Source organism: Pyrus communis, chromosome 17 (genome assembly GCF_041283825.1).
Source record: "Pyrus communis isolate YQ-2024b chromosome 17, ASM4128382v1, whole genome shotgun sequence".
NCBI lineage: Eukaryota > Viridiplantae > Streptophyta > Magnoliopsida > Rosales > Rosaceae > Pyrus > Pyrus communis.
In genome coordinates, this window is record NC_142581.1 from 24,390,832 (window position 1) to 24,407,045 (window position 16,214).

General features: G+C 35.5%; 1 protein-coding gene across 1 annotated transcript; it reads left to right on the forward strand.

The window, feature by feature from the left end:
• The first annotated feature begins 12,370 nt into the window (after positions 1–12,370).
• LOC137708258 (uncharacterized protein At1g03900) lies at positions 12,371–15,847 on the forward strand. The gene is made up of 8 exons (XM_068447298.2): positions 12,371–12,716; positions 13,191–13,222; positions 13,654–13,754; positions 13,862–13,934; positions 14,125–14,156; positions 14,805–14,895; positions 15,040–15,151; positions 15,249–15,847. Exons 1-8 carry the CDS (start codon positions 12,618–12,620, stop codon positions 15,552–15,554), a joined length of 846 nt encoding a protein of 281 aa, XP_068303399.2. The 5' UTR covers positions 12,371–12,617; the 3' UTR covers positions 15,555–15,847.
• The last annotated feature ends 367 nt before the right edge of the window (positions 15,848–16,214 follow it).

The following is a 16,214-nucleotide window of genomic DNA, read 5'->3' on the forward strand; positions in this document are numbered from 1 at the left end:
CGATTCCGGCAACGATTTCCTTCGGGTGAGATATGAAACTTCATCTACTCTTCATAATCTTCAAGTGGGTGTGCTTAGTTTGTGCTTTCGTAGTCATTTTAGAGTTAGGTGTTTAGAACCCTAGAAATCCGGTTTTCTCCGGTGAAATTGGACGATTTCTGGTTATAATTTATCGTCGGCCTAGTTGTGAAAAGTGTTTCCCTTGTTGAGCTCTAGCTACCACGTAAATTTGAGCTCATCTAGTTAATGTTGAAAATTCGGGGTTTCTAAACCCTCAATCTTGACTTCCACCGCGTGTGGCTGTGCGTGGGATCGTTCACGAGTGTTGTCTAGGTTTCAAATACCTTCTAGTGACCATGTGAACCTATGTCTAGCTCGGTTTCCAAAGATTCAATTGTTTGGTGTGGTGATCAATTTGGACCGCCACTTGTTTGTGTGATTGACGACAATCCGACCATTGGATCATAATGAAACTTTAGTATGTTATTCTCGAAGCATAATGTGGACTTTGGGAAGTTATGGATCATAAATCTAATTTGCGGATCGTTGTGGACCCCATCGTTGAACAAGAGTTGAATTATGGTCAACATGTCTCGGAACGTTCTAAATAATAAAATTAGTACTATGAGAGACTTAAGTGAAGTCTAGTGGGCCTACATTGGTTAGTGAGTGACTTGAACACATGTGATATGTTTATTACCTTGATTTCTTATATTGGTATCATCTGTGAAATTGACTTGGTCTTATAATGTGATTCTATTGAAATGTGATTAAATATATATATATATATATATATATATATATAGCCATAGACCTATGTTTATTAAACATGATTTGGATTGTGTACTGAAGATGATCGTGATATGTGATTTGACGTGCATACTCGAAAGGTGGTTGATTTACATAGATGGTATGATATGACGAAATGTGAGTGACTTAATATATGTGAATATGAAATGGTTTTATAATCATTTTTCCTATAAATTGTTAATTTTCATATTTAGCCAATGATATAGTTATATGAAGTGGAATTTGACGTGCATATTGGAAATATGATTTGTTTTGTGTGATTGGCTTGATTTGATGAAGGTGAGGGCTAGTGGTGGACCATTAACCCATTGTCATGGGGTTTGTTGCTTTGAAACATGTGTCAATGCTCGTTTCATTATTTCATTTCTTGTTTCGTTGAGCCTTCATAACTTGAGTAACTTGATTCATGTGTTGTTTCATTGATTGGTGGTTATGCAATGTACTCCGCGATTCCGTTGAGTGATGGTCCGGAATCGTATCTTGGTTTGGATTCCGTTGAATGATGGTCCGGAATCCTTCCTACTCCACTCCGCGATTCCGTTGAGTAATGGTCCGGAATCCCCCTTAGTGCCTTGGTCCGTTGGGTGGTCCAAAATCCCTTTTTTCAAAGATGTAGTCTTCAACCGAATTGTGTTGCTCTAGCCTTGCGTTTCGACATGTTGTATGTGAAGGAAAATTTGTGAAAAACAAGTTCATTTGAGCAACATCAACAACATGCAATTAACAATTAAAAGGCGGAATCATGTTTATATGCACTCAAAAACAAAACTTAACCCATGAACTTCAAAGCCTAGTAGATAGGTGAACCAAGACTCAACTCAAAACAAAGTGAGTTGAGAAATCAATACCTTTGTAGATTCCTCTTTGCATAAGCAAAGGCTAATCACCCAAAGAGAGGGCCTTCATTCCTTGCATCTTAGATCCATGGATTTGGATGGATGAAAAGGTTTCTCCAAGTTCCCAAAATTGAGAACCTCTAAGTCTCCACACCAAGGCATATTGTAGAAGAAATGAGTGACCTTGGAGGAGTTTGATTGCTAGATGATCCCTCCAAGGTGGCTGAAATTTTAGAGAGAAAGGAGAGCTTGTGTTCTCATCCTTTCCCCAAAAATTACCCTTAATGAATTTTAGCTATAAAGTCATACTTATTCCTTAATTCATTTGAGTGGCAAACTTGTAAATAAGTCCAAAACCACTTCTTCTTTAACATGGGATTTATTGTGCTATTTGGGCCTTTGTGAATCATTATTCATTAAGTTGTCACCCAACTTAAGTCAATGGACTTGACGTTCGAAGCCCATTGGGCCTTAAGGTCCAAAACTATCCCGAGGTCTTTTAACGAACTTATTCGTTTGATTAATAATCATATAAATTAATCCTTGCCATAAATAATTAAACCATTTAATTATTCTTACTCATCTCCGTTGAATCTTCAATCTCTACCTTACACGGTGTACGATCCATTAGGTTCCTTTTAGCGAGGCAGTGGGCGATTCAAACTCTTTCAAATCGATTGTGAATTGGAACTTACTTTCAATTCTCCCGTTAGTGATAATACACTTTTAGGGCTTCCACAAACCATGGTTGACGCCTAGCAGCATGTCATGGTTACCCAAGCTAATCAGAAGAGGTGGAGAACCTATTCAGTTTTAGGATTACAAATGCAATACGGTCTTTCTCTAATACAATACTCTTGACCACATTGTTTGGTTTGATAGTTTATTCATGTCTACTATCCAATGTGAGTCTTGTGCTTATATGATTACCTTGAATGTGATTTGGAACACATTCCTAAATCTCATTCATACTTTGGCCAAAGATTCTTAATCATATCATAGAGTATTCTCCCTCAAACAGTTTGAAGGTTAGAGATCCCTTGTTGCGCATTCACTTGCCTCCATGGCTAAGTGGCTTAACCCCAACGATGCCGTGGACACCCTCCTGATGGAGTGACTTTGACATAATCAAAGATTAAGGACCTAACCACAAGACAACTGTGATGCCTCAGGTCAAAAGACTAATTTGCATTATCCTAACCATGAGTTCTCATGTGACATGAATATGAGAACTCTTCGTTGATCGTGTTCAGTGAACTCATTCTCTATTGAGCACCTACGTACTTGTCTTGATGTCACACACACCAATGACTCGAGACTAGTCACTCTCCCTGAGAGAAGACATAGCACGTACTGATCTTAACGGACTGTCAATGCCCAATTGACAATCCTATGATCAGGAACGTTTAGGATGTGTCAACGAAAGAATGGTCTCATGAATCTAACTTCTTTAGATCGCATTCTTCCAATCACATATTCCTTGGACTTATCGTTTAAGCATATAACATTTATATGAGACGGCTCAAACAATAATGTTTGCCCTTAATATTAAACTAGATTAGTTTAACATGTGAAATGTCCATAAAGTATCATCATATGATTGGTTTTAGGGCACATTTCCAACAATCTCCCACTTGCACTAGAGCCAATCAGCTTAGTCATCAGTGATGATACCTCTTCTGTAGTCATTTCATAAATGGCTGAGTAGTAGGCCTAGACAATGGATATCTATATGTTATCCATAGAAGCAACCTTGAGAATAACGACGTCACCATTATACATGATTCTCAATCATGTGGTTCAGTCTCTCATTTGAGTTCGGACCTTGATGAGACCTTGATTCCCTGGCTTGAGCTATCGCCCCATTAGTGTCATACACTTTCTGGTTGGAACCGAATGGAAAGTTCATAAATGAACTTTCCCATCCAAACAACAATGTTGTAAGCTTCTATATGGCAATATATTTTGCATACATGATGGAACACATTAAAGTCATTACTTTTAACGTTTCCACCCAAATATCTCTTTAGTCATAATAAAGAGATATCTCATTATCACTTCATTCATAATGAAGAGATATTCTATGATGGATTAGATTCATAATCTAATACATTTACGCTTCCATTACGTTACTCTAATTCTTCCTCATTCTTGAGGAATCCATCCTTAGTATTCCTTAAATACCTAAGGATTCACTTGACAGTTGTCATGGTTCTGATCCTGGGCTTGCACTGATATCATCTTGTACCGTTCTAGGTACAACTTATATCAATGTTTTCATACAATATGAAATACATAAATCATCTTTCTGCGTATGCATAAAGGATTCTATTTACGCATTATTTCTTTGGGAGTCAAAGGGTACATTCCCTTTGAGAAGAACAACTTCCTAGTCTCACTAGAATTGTCATTCTAATTGAAGTTTATCATCATATGAGAAACTTCCTAGCATCTCTTGTCTATTTTAGGGATTGATATAATCCAATTATATCTTGAAATTTATCATTATAGATTTCCATCCCATGTATATAGACTATGTCTTCCATATACATTCTATTATTATAGAATGTTTAAAGTCATAACTTTAACGATTAAGAATTCCTTTCATTTTCAAAATTAATATATATCATGTATATATATTCAAATTTAGGAATATGATTAACTCCCACTAATCTTTTGTAAAACCTAGTAAACAAAAGATTCATTTACATCTTTATGAGAAATCAAACGATTTGATCCTTTTTCTCATAAGATGCTTATAGCTCCCACTAACTTGCTAAGATCCATTTCCTTAAGTATATATCGTATATACACTCAATGTAGTCATAAGGATTTTCATTCTTATTTCTTTCGAATTAAGAGGTGCAACTCTATGACATAGTCATAAAGTTCAAACCATTCAACTGAGACGGTTTATAAATCCTTCTGGGCTACCTTGGAGCTTGTGGTATAGGAACTAGGTTGTCTTAGAAGTATATATCATATATATATGGGTAATTGATAATGTCCAACGAACTAAATCTTATTCATGTTCATTCTTCTCCTAATGGAGAAATTCATTATCTTACGATGCTACTTTCCTTGATATTTTTCAAGGAAATTAATCTAAAGTGTTACTTTTTCCTTGGATCAAATCTAAGGAGGTAAATACTTTAGACGTCTTACTCATCTACTTACATTTCTTGAATTCTTTGAAACCTTTTGCAAAGTATTCGGACTTGTGTTTATTCAAAATAAACTATAGTCCAACCGAGAGTGATCTTCGGTGAATGTCATACAACATGAGTAGTATTATGTTGTGGACAAGTGTCACTAACATCTAAGTGAATTAACCTCAACAACTTTGTGATTCTTTCTTCTTTCCAAAAGAATAAAGATTCGAACATTTCGTCTCTATACAATTTTAACAAGAAGGTATTGGATCCGGATCTAACGATCCAAAGCATCCATCTATGACCAACTCGTAACTTATGTTTTAGAGGTATCACAACTCAGTTGGGATTAGTCACTACCTTGCAACCTTTTGGGTTTTAAGCATCATCGTATTCTAAACAGTTAAACTACCACATCATCTCTACTATAGAGACAACCAATTAAATTACAATAATCTAATTATTGATTAATAAAGAACAATGTTTTGTCAAACAAAACATTCATCCATCTCTACTATAGTGACGGATTTAAGTTCCTTAAAATTGGAATGTAAAGACAATCTTTAGTATTTTCCAATTTCTTTGGTAGTTCATATGAGGAAGTAAGTACAATCCGCTTTCGCAGGGATCTATATTTTATTCACTTTCCAAATGTGAAGTACTTTCTCTTCTCTCATTAATCTTCTACTTTTTATTAGCACACTTCTACAACAATTGTAAAACATAGTTACTAATACAGAATCAAACATTCAAGTAGAAGAACCAACTGTTTTGAACTATTCAAGAACATTTTACAACACCTTCGAAAGGTGCGTTCTTGACACTTGCAAGACATTTCTTGCAAATACCCCTTCCAATGTCCATCCTTTCATAAAGAAAGTTTGTTCCCTTGGAGTTATTTTTGTTTTCTTCATTTGACTTCCCTTTTGACTACAATAGTCATGGTCCCTAAACTCCCACTATCTCTCTTGAAACTTATTTCAAATGTTTATACATATCAAACGATTTGGAGAGCGTGCGGTTATTGTTCACTATATAGTTTACAATAAACTTAGTGAACCATTAGGATAGGGACACAAAGGTGAAGTCCTTGCCTAGTTTCCGTCTCGTTAAGTGGTTTAACACTTCAACACTCAATGATTCAAATTCATCATAAATCCATATAAATGGACTATTTTTGTCAACCAACCATTATGTTCTAAACATAATAACAAACTTTCAAGAGTTGTTCAAGGCAACTCTCATTTCTTCATACAACAATTTGTAAGTGAAGAATCATGGCACATAAAGCGTCCATGCCCTTGTGCTTACTTCAAAAGTTCCTTGTTTATGTAACAAAGAAACAAGCACTAAAGTTTGTGTTGATTAAGGTTTGTTCAAAGCAACTCTTATTTCTTCATACAACAATTTGTATTTGAAGAATTATGACATTAAAAATGTTGTCCTTCTCATGTTAGACTTATCTAACATATTCTTCCAATGATACATTATCAATAGGAAGATTGTGAGGATGAGACTACTTAGTTACATCTACAAGCCATTAAAGACAATCTATGGGATTGTAGAACTAAGTCCGGAAATTAAAGCATTCGGCTTTTCTTTGTCAAGTTTTGGATAGCGTTTGCAAATATATTGGTAAACAAATACATAACGAATATAAATTGATTGATTTTAAGCCATTTGATTTGGGTCTTTAAATCAAATAGCACCACCCACTATTTTTGGCAAATTCCATATCCCTCATCGGAATTCGAGAGTTTTGGAGGAAACTCTTAGTAGGGTATGGGAGGCTCACTATTACCAAGCCCACCTCACGATGATACGATATCGGCTAGCATTAATAATAATGAGAGAGTACGCTTACTCATTTGCATCTCTTGCAAGTACCCATCTTATTTGGCCTCTAGAGAATGTTGCCTCACAATGATATGATATCGGCGTCATTGCACTTAGTTAAGTTATTCCCACCATGCTTAGTTCATGAAGGGGTTCAAGAATAGCCTCACAATGATATGATATTGGCCATCCTCGTTGCCTACACTCACCTCATCATATGCGTATAGACTCCTCCTGAGTGTAAGCATGCACTTTGTACTCCCCCATGATAGGGTGAAGCCGGTGTACAAGTCACAAACGATTGGAGCCCACCACGGTGGAAGGCCACGAAGAGATATTCAAAGCATCTCTCGCTTATCAACTTAATATTGATTTGGTTGAGGGTTTTTAGGTCTCATCACATATAAACATACATTTTAATCCAATTAAAACATTTTGGTCCTATTACAACTATTGGTCCATATGATTGATTTAGTAGTATATAATACTCCCACTATGCTTTTAAAACGGTTTTTAAAGCAAGACTATATGGTACTACTAACATAAGATTTGCATTAATTGATGGACTATATAGTTGCCTTAGGGCCTTAGGATGACTATGAACCTTTGATTCGATTCAACACGAGCCTAGTGTTGAATCTCGGTCTAGGGATGGTGATTGATTTTAGTTACGCGTTTAATCACATTAAGGCGTGTTGTCTTATTGGGCGTTGGATCCAACTACTCCAATTTCATGCATATCGAATAAAACAAGAAAGGAGTACTTCAAAGTAAATAAGAGCTTATGCTCTTTTACAACAATTGATCAAATCAAATTACTTTAAAGTAAAGAAGAGCTTATGCTCTTTTACAACAATTGATCATATCAAATTACAACCAAAATTTAATCTACACATTCCCATGGTTCAAACAAATTTGAAACGGCCATTCACATAGCTCAATTATCGTAGGCTAAGGTTCATAATCACCTTTTCTTTAATTAATTAACGCTTTAACTAATTAAACTTGAATGCAACATTTTCATTTGGTTTTTGTATCCATAGAATTGATTTAAATGGAGTTAAATGAAATGAAAATCCAATTCTCATTTAAAGAGACAAAACAATTTTGTTCTCTACCTAATTTGGGCCAAAATGCTATGACCTCAACTTTTGGGCCATTTTGCAAAACTTAAACTTTTGGGGTCACTTTGTAAAAACACAAAAGTCCACTACTTCATGTAATTACAACTAGAACCCAAAAATTTCCACAAAAGCTAAAACTTCATTAAAGGAGCAAAACAATTTGTCCTTTTAGTGATTTTGGACCTTTACGTAAAAACATAAACTTTTGGGTCAAAGTACAAATACACAAAAGTATCAAAACTTTATGTAATTGCATAAAAGCCCCACAAGGACCCTAATTGAGTAGGGTGGCCGGTTTTGAAGCAAAGTAATAAAAAAAAAATTTCAAAGTTTTTGTAAGTGGGGTGGGTGAAATGGAATAAATCATTACACACCTACCCACTAAAATTTCTTTAATTTTTCAAAATAAATATCTAATATATTTAAACATAAGAAATATTTCAAAACAAAAACTTTATGAAATAAATCAAAACTTTGAATCAAAACACCAAACCTTTTGTTCTTGGCAAGAACATATCAAGAACAATGAAGAACATTCATGAAAAACCCATAAGAGCTCCATGAACATTCTGCACCCAAAAACATCCCAAAACCACTCAAACTTAAGGGAAATAACATACAACCATACTAGGGTACATAGGGGTTCCAAAAGTCACTTTAAAACACTTTTAACAAGTCAAACAAGAACCCAAAAATCCACCCTTTGGATTTGGCCGAATTTCCCCAAAAACATGGCACCAAATTTTAGCTCCAAAATTCATGCTCATATGAACTACATCTACAACATTTGAGATGGCAAATTTTCTAACAAAATTTACATTCAAAAAAGCAAGAATAAAGCTTGTAACAATTACAACATTCAAATCACAAACTATGAACTACAAAACCCAAAAGGATTCACCAACTACTAGACTTAGGCTCTTGATACCACTTGAAGGAAAATTTGTGAAAAACAAGTTCATTTGAGCAACATCAACAACATGCAATTAACAATTAAAAGGCGGAATCATGTTTATATGCACTCAAAAACAAAACTTAACCCATGAACTTCAAAGCCTAGTAGATAGGTGAACCAAGACTCAACTCAAAACAAAGTGAGTTGAGAAATCAATACCTTTGTAGATTCTTCTTTGCATAAGCAAAGGCTAATCACCCAAAGAGAGGGCCTTCATTCCTTGCATCTTAGATCCATGGATTTGGATGGATGAAAAGGTTTCTCCAAGTTCCCAAAATTGAGAACCTCTAAGTCTCCACACCAAGGCATATTGTAGAAGAAATGAGTGACCTTGGAGGAGTTTGATTGCTAGATGATCCCTCCAAGGTGGCTGAAACTTTAGAGAGAAAGGAGAACTTGTGTTCTCATCCTTTCCCCAAAAATTACCCTTAATGAATTTTAGCTATAAAGTCATACTTATTCCTTAATTCATTTGAGTGGCAAACTTGTAAATAAGTCCAAAACCACTCCTTCTTTAACATGGGATTTATTGTGCTATTTAGGCCTTTGTGAATCATTATTCATTAAGTTGTCACCCAACTTAAGTCAATGGACTTGACGTTCGAAGCCCATTGGGCCTTAAGGTCCAAAACTATCCCAAGGTCTTTTAACGAACTTATTCGTTTGATTAATAATCATATAAATTAATCCTTGCCATAAATAATTAAACCATTTAATTATTCTTACTCATCTCCGTTGAATCTTCAATCTCTACCTTACACGGTGTACAATCCATTAGGTTCCTTTTAGCGAGGCAGTGGGCGATTCAAACTCTTTCAAATCGATTGTGAATTGGAACTTACTTTCAATTCTCCCGTTAGTGATAATACACTTTTAGGGCTTCCACAAACCATGGTTGACGCCTAGCAGCATGTCATGGTTACCCAAGCTAATCAGAAGAGGTGGAGAACCTATTCAGTTTTAGGATTACAAATGCAATACGGTCTTTCTCTAATACAATACTCTTGACCACATTGTTTGGTTTGATAGTTTATTCATGTCTACTATCCAATGTGAGTCTTGTGCTTATATGATTACCTTGAATGTGATTTGGAACACATTCCTAAATCTCATTCATACTTTGGCCAAAGATTCTTAATCATATCATAGAGTATTCTCCCTCAAACAGTTTAAAGGTTAGAGATCCCTTGTTGCGCATTCACTTGCCTCCATGGCTAAGTGGCTTAACCCCAACGATGACGTGGACACCCTCCTGATGGAGTGACTTTGACATAATCAAAGATTAAGGACCTAACCACAAGACAACTGTGATGCCTCAGGTCAAAAGACTAATTTGCATTATCCTAACCATGAGTTCTCATGTGACATGAATATGAGAACTCTTCGTTGATCGTGTTCAGTGAACTCATTCTCTATTGAGCACCTACGTACTTGTCTTGATGTCACACACACCAATGACTCGAGACTAGTCACTCTCCCTGAGAGAAGACATAACACGTACTGATCTTAACGGACTGTCAATGCCCAATTGACAATCCTATGATCAGGAACGTTTAGGATGTGTCAACGAAAGAATGGTCTCATGAATCTAACTTCTTTAGATCGCATTCTTCCAATCACATATTCCTTGGACTTATCGTTTAAGCATATAACATTTATATGAGACGGCTCAAACAATAATGTTTGCCCTTAATATTAAACTAGATTAGTTTAACATGTGAAATGTCCATAAAGTATCATCATATGATTGGTTTTAGGACACATTTCCAACAGTATGTGTTATTGATGATGTGATGGTTGACATTATTGATTGATGTGATTATGGAATGACGTTGTATATGAGTGTGGTTATCATGAGTATTTTAGTTGATTAATATTTCTAGATAATAATGTGTACTTTGTTAATTTTTAACTATGTTACACACTATGAAATGCGATTTTATGTGGGAAACGTGATGAATTATGTAATGGATGAAGTGGAATTGTTAATCGTCATGTGGGATTGTTATGTTGGATATCATGGTTATTGTTATGATTAGACTTGTTGATAAATGTGGCTAGAGAATGATATTGTGCTTCGTTGGTTCTTTGAAATGATATATGTTGTGAATTGCGGTATCATGTTGCGGCATAATGATTTATATATAGATGGAGGGGAAATCATGATTTTCAAGTGGGTTTGTTATGTAACCCTGGGTCGAGTAATTTCATGCTTGTCAAGTTCTATTGATTGATTGAGAAATGTTATGCCTTTCGACTTAATCGGACTGTGTTGTATGTCAATTATTGTGCATGACGAACTACGAATGACTTGATCCCTGTCTAGGGTACATAGACAGTCTAACAGGGAGGTTCGATGCAACCATAATGTGTACGAAAAATAACTATGCGATTCGATTATTGAGTTGTGCTTGCCCATATTCCGAAGGTGGGGTATGATAGATACGGATTTTTGGTGACGTCACGTGTCAATTATGAACGTATGTCGGGATTGGGGCGTGATATTGGTAAATGCAAATGAAGCTTGTGAAGGGGGCATTGCAATCCCATATACCGAGGAAACGAGGTGACCCTCCAACTTCAAGCAACCTCTCTCTACCAAATCATACTCTTAGTTAATTTTTATATTTCTATCATTTAGTAATACAGTCAAGTAATATTCTTTTTTACTTATAAGTGAGAGCTCTTAAAATTTTATTATTGTCAATGCGAATTTAAACCAAATTATTGCTAGCCCATTATGAGGCTAAGAGCATTTCCAGTGGAGATCCTAAATAAGGACAACCACCATATAAAATGGTATATATAACGACAAAATGAATCTCCAATGGATCGAAAGTGAGTCTCTGATGTATAGGAACTCATCAGATATATAGTATGTCCTCACATATAGGGACAACCTTTAGTGGAAAACGAAGTCCACAATTTTGATTGTAGCTTTTAATGTTTTTAATTAATTAAAAATAGGTAAAATAAACAAAAAAAATGTGCATTTTGAGTGGAAAATCATATCCACAATCTTGATTGAAGATTTTTCTTTTAATGCTTTTAATTTTAATGTTTTTAGTTAATTAAAAAATAGTTAACATTTAATCAAATTATCATGTAAAACTATAAAAACTTCAAATTTAGGGATAATAATATAAAGGGAGAAATATTCTCTCTCTTCTTTTTTTTCCTCCCTTTCCCTCCATTTTTATTTGAACGGTCACGGTTAAACCACGTCAACATCTTAAATAGAGATTGTAAGAGGAAAAAATGGAAAAATGAGGGGAGAGAATCATAGTCCAATATAAAGACTCTACCATTGGAGGTAATATTCTTTTAGGAACACAAAAATTCCCTTTAAACTCTTAAATGAGTACTCAAAAGTGATAGTTGGAATCTTTAAATAGAAACTTCCATTGAAGATGCTCTAAGTTCACCCCTGCCCTTTAGTCTAGAACTGAAGATAACACCGTTTGTAAAAAATAAAAAGTGAAAAACCAACTCTCATCTTCCCATTGGACCTTCCACTCTCATCACAACCGTCGAAAAATCCTCATTTTCGCTTAATCAGCAAGCAGCAAAGGCCTTCGACAAAAAGAAAGCCTTACATTGACAATCCTAACCGTACGCTTATAAAACGTAATCTCATCCAACGGCCCCTGCTGTATCTTAATATTACCGACGAGGAGACCCGTGAAAATGACTGAATGAGGAAGAAGAGCTCGCTCTGTGATCGTCTCTTTTACAGATAGAGAAAACCGATAGAGAGAGAGAGAGAGAGAGAGAGAGAGAGAGAGAGAGAGAGAGTACCAAATTAATTTACCAAGTTCCCATCAAGTTCCAACCCTCAGCAACCAGTAGCTTCAGATTCAAATTTCATTTCAGTGGTTCTGAATCCTGATCCCAAATCTGGAAGATGGAGAAGGAACCGGTGGTACCGAACGAGCAAGAAGAAACGGAAGCTGAAGCTTTGGAGCTTGTTCTTTTTCAAGTGCCTGAATGTTACGTATACTTGGTAATATACATCATGTGCCCGAATCCTTGTGCTTTCCTGAATATTTTTTGAGTAATTCTGTTAATGGGTATCTTGGGGATGCATAATTCAACTAGATTTCTTGATGAACATTGATGCATGTATTAGTTGAATGAATGAATATTGTAGGCGTGTAATTGCCAATGTTGGTTAAATCCGGAGTAAAATGTTTATTATAATTTGTTTAATTTATGTTAAATTGAGTGCAAAATTAGGGTAATGGAGGAATAGTTTAATTTTGTTTTGCTATTTCAAGTGTTGACAGTAAAACCCATTTCAGTTAGTACCACTTAGTGCTTGTTTTCGATCTGCCATCAAACACAATCATGGCTCTTGGTTTTCAGTTTACAAGTAATCTTAAGGATTCGATAATGCGAGAAATGTTTGGTTACTCTTGTATGGCGGTTCTTGAAGTTATTTGTGGTGTTAAGCTATTTTGTAATGTAACTTTTGCAGATACCGCCGAGGAAAAGTGCAGCTTCATACAGGTTTTGCTCAACTCATGGAATAGAAAATAGGATATTCATCTGACAGTTTGTTTATGATTAATCTGATACGATGCCATCTGTTATCATGATTGATACGAGTTATTTGTAATTTTAATTCGGTCCACACATCGATTAGTTACCTCGAAATGAAGCTTACAATTAGGATAGATTGTATGAGTTTTTCGTAATTTATTTTGGGGATAAGTTTTCTGAGATTGAGTTAGATTGACACAAAACCAAGGAATCAACAAATAAATAGATAAACAAATGGAGATGAGTTTTATTAGTCCGGATATTGGGTGCTTCTTAACCATAGAAGTTAGAACGAACAAACAAACAGAAGAGTAATCTATCTATTGGCGTTGATTACTTGCAGAACTCTTTATTGCATGTGTTGGAGATGAGTTTTACGTCTATGAAGTTTATTTCAGGGCTGATGAATGGGATGTAAACAAATGGGTATGGGAAGGGATATTGAAAGTAATCAGCAAAGGAGAAAAGTGCATTATCAGACTTGAAGATAAGAACACCAGTGAGGATATTTTAGTTGTTATATAAGATGTAAACTGTGTTTTATGCCTTCCTTTTGTAGCATGAGACATTTTGTTATTTAAAATGTAAGGTGATATATCATTGCAGGTGAACTATATGCTCGGGCGTTTTTGAGAAATGGAGAACCTCATCCAGTGGAACCTGTAATTGATAGCAGCAGGTTTATCCTAATTCTCACTAACTGGAGCGCATCTTTATTGGACTTCTCATGTTAAAACATCATGCGCCTACATTACTTACAAGAAGATTCCTTTGCATAAAGTTTATCGAGGAGCATAATCTTATGGAAGTTTTAATTTATGCATTTTGATTAGTATCTAGAGGGTGATTGAATGTTATTTGTTCTGCAGATATTTTGTTCTACGTGTAGAGGAGAACATTGGTGAGCTTATATACTTTCTCATTGTTGCAATCTCTAATGATTTAGTGAATCCTATTAGCCTATTGTTGGAACAATTCAAAGAGTGTTTTAGCTTGTATTTCCATCCGTTATTGGCTCCCAAGGTAGATGTCCCCCCTGCCCATTTTACTGTTGTGCATTTGACCTATAACTCGTACCTAGAACTAGAAGATATTGGGTGAAAAATTGCCTTAGATCAAGAGAAACCATTGAAATTCATCCTCTGATACATATCCATTCTAGGCATGGGAACTTTCCTTTACTGCGTGCATGACTTTTAAACTTCCAAATAGATGGCCTGCAGCGGGAGAGGGCTAGTAATTACGAGCCTTCCATTTGTCCGTAGTGGCTTGGACAGAGTAGACCAGAACGTTGAAGTTAATTAATGCTATCTTCATGTGGTGTTTTGCCTCAAAATCATAGACTAGGAATTTGACCAAGAATTGCAACTCGTATCTAAGTATTATGCCACTTCTTTTGTTTCATTTTATTTTTCTTACCTCTTGTATTCCTGTTTCCCCAAAGTTTTGTGCCAGACAGCAATGCAATTTCGAGCTTCTTAGACAAATTTGTATTTCCATTGATTTGTTCATGTCTTGTATGATCCTCATTACATGGAAATTGATGCAGATGGTCGACTTCGGCATGCATTCATTGGCCTTGGATTTCGAGAAAGAACAGAAGCTTATGATTTCCAAGCCGCCTTGCATGATCACATGAAGTATGTCCTATATGTACAGTGACAATTTTGCTTGTTCTTCATTTTCTACTATAACATTTTTAGAAGCTTTTGATTTGATTTTTAATGCATGTGTAATTTCCGTCTATCAAGCTCATGTACCTACCTTTCTAAATTGTTTTGAAGATATCTGGACAAAAAGAAAACTGCAGAAGAGATGGAACAAAAATTTCAGCAAACTTCCTCAGTTGATTACAGCTTAAAAGAGGGGGAGACTATTGTACTACAATTAAAGAATGTTAGTGATCTGCATTGCATTTTCTTTCAAGATGTGTGATTTTGACTTACGCTACTTACTGGAGCATGCTGATTGAATTTCTTTTCGGTGTCAACAGAAAACTGCCGAAATCGTGAAGTCCAAGGTTTCTGAGAACAACTCCTCACCAGAGAAAAAGGCTAGCAAAAAAGAACCCTTGATTTGTATCAAACCACCACCTCCTCCCCTGGCACCACTTTCGCCTTCTGCTACTGTTGACAAGTCTTCCTCAAACTTGCCTTCAAATCTCAACCTTGAGGGAACTTCTAAGCACGAGGCCTCAGAATCAACGGAACATGAGTCGAAAGAAACAAGCTCTTCCGGGAATCAAAGCACTCAAGATATACCAGATGACGACTTTGGGGATTTTCAGACGGCTGTTTAATACGAATCGATAAACTTTGATATGAGATATCAAGCGCCTGAAGATGTCGTTTGCTTTTTGATGCATTGCGCGTTTGTGACGGTTTAGATTTTGTTTGTACAAAAATTTGATTGATCTGGTGTATATCTAGTTACAAATTAACTAAAGTGAAGTTACTGAGAAAGCAAAATTTGCAAATTCTAAAAATTAGAGGGAGGAATAGAAACTTTTATGGAAAGATCCTTTAACATTGCACTACAGGTAATTTTGTGAAAACAACTTGAATTGTTTATGGTTTTTTATTTTTTGCATAATTTTGCGTACCATTTAAATTTCGCATGCTCCTTCCACACAGCTTTGTTGGGAGTTTTTTCGGTATGTTCAGAATACAATACAAATCCGAATACAAATTACTACATGATAATAATTTATCAATCTTTCTAAATACTTAATCGTTAGTTTGTGTGTGCTTAATTTGTTTTTAAAAAACATTAAAAAAAGGAACATCACTAGTCTTTTATGGATGAGGATCTCTCGGATCCTCTTTGTGAGGATCCATAGGATCAATTCATTTTGGCCGTTCATCGTACACCGTGTGATTAGCTTTCGTTAGTCATTGTTTGTGTTTTAGTTAAAAAAAATATTCAAAATGATTTCTAATTGCAGGATGACTGATAAACG

What these genes read in the sequence shown, in the direction of transcription:
- LOC137708258 (XM_068447298.2), top strand. Translation starts at nt 12,618, where the DNA reads ATGGAGAAGGAACCGGTGGTACCGAACGAGCAAGAAGAAACGGAAGCT. An exon ending in CCTGTAATTGATAGCAGCAG is followed by an intron (nt 13,935 to 14,124) that starts GTTTATCCTAAT and finishes TTTGTTCTGCAG; the next exon opens with ATATTTTGTTCTACGTGTAG. An exon ending in TTGTACTACAATTAAAGAAT is followed by an intron (nt 15,152 to 15,248) that starts GTTAGTGATCTG and finishes CGGTGTCAACAG; the next exon opens with AAAACTGCCGAAATCGTGAA.